The sequence below is a fragment of the Pieris napi genome, chromosome 4 (genome assembly GCF_905475465.1).
Source record: "Pieris napi chromosome 4, ilPieNapi1.2, whole genome shotgun sequence".
NCBI classification, from domain to species: domain Eukaryota; kingdom Metazoa; phylum Arthropoda; class Insecta; order Lepidoptera; family Pieridae; genus Pieris; species Pieris napi.
In genome coordinates, this window is record NC_062237.1 from 10,453,690 (window position 1) to 10,461,369 (window position 7,680).

Below are 7,680 nucleotides of genomic sequence, written 5' to 3' on the forward strand. Positions count from 1 at the left end.
CCCACAGACCGAAGAGAAAAAAGTACATAATGTGATGTATACATCACATTTTGTACTTTTATATTTATATTTGCATTTATCACACACAGAATCAGCCGCTATAAAAAAAAAAAGTATCAAAACGTTTTACTCCAATTTCCCCAGTATTGCTAGCATCAATTTATTTTTTCCCTTTTTGCCATCAGATCGTGGTAGACCTATACATGCAAATATAGCCATAATAACCTTGCCATAATATAGTCAAAATAAAAATTACAAATTTGGCTTGTAATAAATTTACACAATCAATTCGAAATTTAAAATTTCGAATTGATTGTGTAAAATTATTCTAATCTATGGAGAAATATACTTTTTAATCTATGTCCCCAAAATTAATAATAAAATAATTGTCTTTGGAATACCTAATCTTTTATCTTAGTAGTGAAGGCGAAATACTGTCCATGCCATTATTCTTTAAAAATAATTTTCAATTTTACAAGAGGTTATATTGTATAAAACGCTTGAGGTCACATTAAATTTAAAAAGTTATAAATCATAATGCTCGTGGAGTTGCCTGATGACAACGAACAAAGTGATAGCGGGATGGAATCTTTGACGGCTAGCAAAGATGATACTCCAGAACGTAGACCCGAAGATACCTTCATTACCCCTGCGGTATATAATCTATTAATAAAAAAGTATTGAATAAATAATTATTGACTTTTTTATAATCAAAATTTCCTGATTACAGTTGGGGACCTCTCCTACCGCAAGTAATCCAACCTTTCTGTCGCTCAAAGAATATGATGATGTGAGTAGTTTCCTTTTAGTTAACCTATTTCCAATCACAATTCTTAGTTACAATGTTATTTTTTTTAGGAACCAGATGAAACCCTCACAGAGAGATTATGGGGATTGACAGAGATGTTTCCAGATTGTGTTCGCAGTGGTACTTACACGGTTACTACAAAGACTTGGTAAATTATATATTTTAATAACTAATGTAGTAGACATAATTTATTATGTCTTATAAGGGTTTAAAGTAATTGTGCAATGAAGGAAATTAACTATTCATTCACATTTATCTATAGCCCAATTTTTTTTTGTTTTAGTGCAATGTTTTTATGCAATTGTATGTTTTAGGTCAGGGGTAAAGAACATGTATCAATTGTCTCGATCATTAATGTGGGTAGTGGCTAGTTCATCAGTTATCTTATTTGCTCCAGTAATATTTGAAGTTGAACGGGCCCAAGTAGAGGAAATGCAAAAGTCACAACAGAAACAGGTCTGTCCAAATAAATTGTTGCATACAATCATAATGTGTTATAGTAGTTTTAGAATCAATGATAAGTTGTTTAAGTGTAAATAGCTAAAACTATGTTACAGCTATATTATATTTAATACCAAGTATTAATTTGCAGACTTCCATTTGAAACAAATTCTGTCCAGTAACTATAAAATTTTGGATATTTTTCCAGGTCTTATTGGGGACTAACACATCAATGACAGGACCTATGCCAAGCATGCCTCCAATGCCTCGATAAAACCATATATAACTATAGATTTCACTTAGTTCTGTTATTATACCTACATATTATGGATTATTACATATAAATGCTTTAATTATAGTTTATTTAGGGAACAAATATTTGTTTGATGAAAATAGGACTACAATGTTTAAGTAGTATTTTTTTGGAACTCTGAAACTGGTTATCAGTTAAATATGCATTTCATATTTCTATTAATTTACCTGTGTCTTGATGACAAGTATACTTTTGATTTTGAGAATGTAGATATTGTTTTGTTAATACTTACCTAATAGAGGAATTAAAATCTAATAAAAATTGTTTCATTTTTATGGTACCTCCTCAAACACTATTCCTATTATCAGTAATTACCACTGATTTTTTTTATTAGACAATATATTTAAAAAATGTCTTTCAAAAAAATTGGTTAATTTAAAAAATTAACCAATTTATATAATATGTTGGAAAAAGATTTAATTCTTTATGCAATTTATTTAGTGTACTTCGGAATTCTCAGTTTTTTAGTAAATTCTAAACAAAAATACACTCGTCTTAAAATATTTATTTAATGGATGTATTTGAAATATTTTTTTTATTTTCCAAGTACAACGTCCACATTCATTTCAAAAGTAAATATATAATAATTAATAACATGCATTTTTTTCGTAGATTTTTTTAAATATAATAGTATAAGATCCCGATATACAACAACCTTCACCGAGATGCTTATTTAATGAAACTTATTTTATATTTAATTTAATATGTCAATAAATATAATCCATATGGGTTGCCTAGCAAATTTCAGTCCAGAGTATGTTTAATTAATATTTAAAAAAAAATATTTTTTTATAATTTGCATGTAGTAAATTTTTTTAATTTTTTTCAATCAATATTTTTAATCAGGGTAGTATTATATATGTATCACTATAACTTTCTTTTTTACTAAAGATGTATATATACTTTAGTGTCACATAAAAAATATACACATAAATAATTAATTGATTAAAAACAACCTAACGTTTGCATATTCTATGGGCTTCATACTTTCGATTGGTATAGAATTTATCTACGGCCAAAACCAATACGCAATCTCAATCCAATTTTAGCTGTCATAGACTGACAATTCAATCCATTTCTAAAGAAAAGCATGCCAATATTCAATACATGGACTGAGATACCAATCTAATTATTCAACCAATCGTTCAGAGGGCGGATAAGAGATTGAAGATTGCCCTCTGTATGAAAATGAATGTTTACTCATGCCAACAACCTATCTGTCCATTTTGACAGTTGCTTCGAACGGCCAAATCAATCTCGGATTGCTATCGGTGAAACTCGTATGATTTGGGTTTGGGATTGCGACCTAACTTAATATTCATTGGGAAAATTTATTCATCTTCGTCATCTTCCAGTTCTAGTGATAGTGATTTGGAAGTTTAAATGCAATTATCCGATTGGGATAGTAATTCTGAAGCTGGAAAAAGACAATGTACTTCTGTGCGAAGACATAAGAAGACAAGAATTAATTATATCCAGAGCCTGAAGGACGCCGAATTCACATTTAGATTTAGGTTAACAAAAGAAGCTTTGGAGACACTTTTACACAAAGTGATGTCTATCATATATGACTTCTTGCAGGTTTCATCTTTTCATCAACTTTTGTAATTTTTTTTAAAATATTAGCTACAACCAAAAATATTTGTTACTATAGATACTACCTACTAACTCCACTTCAAAACCTCAAGACTACAGCAGAACATCTTTATAACGAATCTCAAATACGAAGCAGAAATGTGGTGGAAAGGACATAATATGGTGTTTGGAAAAAATCGGTTCCCCAAAATCGGTTTGCCAAAAAAGGTTTTGCTTCAAGTATCTCGTGTACAAGCCGTGATAGTGGCATGTGCAGTGTTGCACAATATTGCTATTGATTTGCGAGATGAACATTTTGAACTACTGCAACAAGTAGATGAACCAGCTGATGATATTGATCAAAGCGCAATTGACAACGTGGGAAATGCAAGTGTGCGAAGTAATCTTATAAGTGATTATTTTGCTTTATTACTATAATATTTTATAAATTACAACATTTTTGAGATAAATTAAATAAAAATTCAATGCTTTTATTTAAATAAAAATACATCCTCGCTCCAGGCACAAAATCTATTATTTTTCTAATTTATTTAACAATATATTTTTTTCTATGGCCCATAATTCTCTTTTATGCTCTCTTTCTTCCTCTTCAAATGCCCATTGCTTTCTCTTATTTAGATGCTCTTCCTTTCAATTGACTTTCATTTCCTTCGACAGACAACAATATCATGTCTTTGACTTTTTCCTCCATAGGAGGTAAGACGAGTAGCAGCACTAGGGCCACCTCCGTACGATATGTTTCAGCATGTATCAAGGCAGACTTTTTTCTTGTAACCCTCTTTAAGCTTTAGCACTGCGAAAGTTGCTATACCCCACTTGTGCTATTAAACAGCGCCTCCAGCGTCTTCCAGCACTGCTCTTTCTCCTGCCAGGTGACTGAGTCACTATTTTTATTTTCTAATATATTTTTATGGTCAGCAACAAGCGAAGTTAGAAGGTCAACTTCTTCCCGGCTGAAATTGACGCTTCTTTCACGTTTTTGCGTAGACATTTTTTTAAGTTAAAGAACCAATCTCGAATCACAAAAACAACATACACAAACTACTTAGAGAAAATTTATATTTGTAATAATATGTACTAAAATACTCAATAACCTAACAAACAAAAAAACCATATGACAATGACAGCCCGTTTCATTACAAGTAATATTAAATGACCAACAAAAAGGTTAAGGTTCTATGTTTTTCTATAGAATTTTGTAACTTTACTTGGTTCTATGTTTTTCTATAGAATTTTGTAACAAACAAAACGTTGCATAGCTATTTACTACTTTATCCATACAAGGTGAAACAGACCCTAAGTCTTACTTATTTTATTTCGTTCCAAAAACAGCAAACTTTTGGTATGCTTGAACACAACATATTGCATTGAACGAAACGCGGTCGAGAGGCAAGGATCACGCAAAAGATTGCTGTCAATCTTTTGTCAAATAAACAATCGGATAGCAGAAATGTTTATTGGCATGCAGATTGGAGATCGGTCTTTAGATATGAATCAGTCCAAGATTGGTTATAATCATAGATTGATGATACATTATTAATTTTGGCCGCTAATAATCATACCGGTGAAATGTTTAAAAAATATTTTTTTTTAAATATTAATTAAAATACTCTGGACTGAAATTTGCTAGGCAACCCATATGGATTATATTTATTGACATCTTAAATTAAATATAAAATAAGTTTCATTAACGGCCAAAACTAATAATGTATCCTCAATCTATGATAATAACCGATCTTGGACTGATTCATATCTAAAGACCGATCTCCAATCTGCATGCCAATAAACATTTCTGCTATCCGATTGTTTATTTGACAAAAGATTGACAGCAATCTTTTGCGTGATCCTTCCCTCTCGACCGCGTTTCGTTCAATGCAATATGTTGTGTTCAAGCATACCAAAAGTTTGCTGTTTTTGGAACGAAATAAAATAAGTAAGACTTAGGGTCTGTTTCACAATGTATGGATAAAGTAGCAAATAGCTATGCAACGTTTTTTTTGTTTTTGAAGTTATACTTCTTTAGGCGCGTTATGAAAAATTTATGAGAGTGAAATTTTACGATTGCGCGCGCACCTGTGACACAAAATTGGGAGTGTGATTATAGCGTGCGCGAGCGAGATAGGAATAAGACAATCTACAAGTAAAAAGAAATAGAATATGCGTGAAGTTCGTATGCCAAGAATTTTGAATGATCAAAATGACATTTGTCATTTACCTTTTAAACAAATAAAGGAGTTTTAATTATTTTTTCAAAGAAATTTAGCAATGATTTTTCACAAGACCACACACACATCACAAGACAAGACCTATTGTTACTTAGTTAAAAGGTTATGAAATATACCTAGTTATTAAATTAAATTAATAATATAATAAAATAATAAATAATTATTAATATTAATTAATAATTGAATAAAAATATTAAATTTGTTAAATTATTAACGCTAAATATTTATTATTAATTATTTAATATTTTAAAAAAATAAAGAAAGCCAAAGAAGTATAACTTCTTACGCGCGTACATAAGTACACGCACCATTTTTTTTTTGTTACGAACAAATAAAGTTACAAAATTCTATAGAAAAACATAGAACCTTAACCTTTTTGTTGGTCATTTAATATTACTTGTAACGAAACGGGCTGTCATTTTCATATGGTATTTTTGTTTGATAGGTTATTGAGTATTTTAGTACATATTATTACAAATATAAATTTTTTCGGAGTAGTTTGTGTATGTTGTTTTTGTGATTCGAGGTTGGTTCTTTAACTTAAAAAAATGTCTACGCAAAAACGTGAAAGAAGCGTCAATTTCAGCCGGGAAGAAGTTGTCCTTCTAACTTCGCTTGTTGCTGACCATAAAAATATATTAGAAAATAAAAAGAGTGACTCAGTCACCTGGCAGGAGAAAGAGCAGTGCTGGAAGACGCTGGAGGCGCTGTTTAATAGCACAAGTGGGGTAAACTTTCGCAGTGCTAAAGCTTAAAGAGGGCTACAAGAAAAAAGTCTGCCTTGATACATGCTGAAACATATCGTACAGGAGGTGGCCCTAGTGCTGCTACTCCTCTTACTCCCTATCGAGGAAAAAGTCAAAGACATTATATTGTTGTCTGTCGAAGGAATTGAAAGTCAATTGAAAGGAAGAGCTTCTAAATAAGAGAAAGCAATGGGCATTTGAAGAGGAAGAAAGAGAGCATAAAAGAGAATTATGGGCCATAGAAAAAAATATATTGTTAAATAAATTAGAAAAATAATAGATTTTGTGCCTGGAGCGAGGATGTATTGTATTAAAAATTTGTATTTTTATTTATATAAAAGCATTGAATTTTTATTTTATTTATCTCAAAAATGTTGTAATTTATTTATAAAATATTATAGTAATAAAGCAAAATAATCACTTATAAGATTACTTCGCACACTTGCATTTCCCACGTTGTCAATTGCGCTTTGATCAATATCATCAGCTGGTTCATCTACTTGTTGCAGTAGTTCAAAATGTTCATCTCGCATATCAATAGCAATATTGTGCAACACTGCACATGCCACTATCACAGCTTGTACAAGAGATACTTGAAGCAAAACCTTTTTTGACAAACCGATTTTGGGGAACCGATTTATTCCAAACACCATAATATGTCCTTTCGACCACATTTCTGCTACGTATTTGAGATTCGTTATAAAGATGTTCTGCTGGAGTCTTGAGGTTTTGAAGTGGAGTTAGTAGGTAGTATCAATAGTAACAAATATTTTTGGTTGTAGCTAATATTTAAAAAAAAGTTACAAAAGTTGATGAAAAGATGAAACCTGCAAGAAGTCATATGATAGACATCACTTTGTGTAAAAGTGTCTCCAAAGCTTCTTTTGTTAACCTAAATCTAAATGTGAATTCGGCGTCATTCAGGCTCTGGATATAATTAATTCTTGTCTTCTTATGTTTTCGCACAGAAGTACGTTGTCTTCTTCCAGCTTCAGAATTACTATCCCAATCGGATAATTGCATTTAAACTTCCAAATCACTATCACTAGAACTGGAAGATGACGAAGATGAATAAATTTTCCCAATGAATATTAAGTTAGGTCGCAATCCCAAACCCAAATCATACCAGTTTCACCGATAGCAATCCGAGATTGATTTGGCCAATCGAAGCAACAGTCAAAATGGACAGATAGGTTGTTGGCATGAGTAAACATTCATTTTCATACAGAGGGCAATCTTCAATCTCTTATCCGCCCTCTGAACGATTGGTTGAATAATTAGATTGGTATCTCAATCCATGTATTGAATATTGGCATGCTTTTCTTTAGAAATGGATTGAATTGTCAGTCTATGACAGCTAAAATTGGATTGATATTGCATATTGGTTTTGGCCGTTAATAAGCATCTCGGTGAAGGTCGTTGTATATCGGGATCTTAGACCATAATATATTGGAACAGTTTTCACAGATTTCGAGTAGTATATTCTGTGGTAATCATAAATCATCAAACAGACTAGATTTGATAAACATATGTCAATGTCAAAACTCAAAG

At 31.2% G+C, this 7,680-nt stretch overlaps 1 protein-coding gene across 1 annotated transcript; it reads left to right on the top strand.

Annotated features, from left to right (window-relative positions):
• Positions 1–394: 394 nt before the first annotated feature.
• Positions 395–1,826, top strand: LOC125049111 (mitochondrial import receptor subunit TOM22 homolog). The gene is made up of 5 exons (XM_047648217.1): positions 395–654; positions 731–790; positions 859–956; positions 1,123–1,264; positions 1,458–1,826. Exons 1-5 carry the CDS (start codon positions 538–540, stop codon positions 1,521–1,523), a joined length of 483 nt encoding a protein of 160 aa, XP_047504173.1. The 5' UTR covers positions 395–537; the 3' UTR covers positions 1,524–1,826.
• The last annotated feature ends 5,854 nt before the right edge of the window (positions 1,827–7,680 follow it).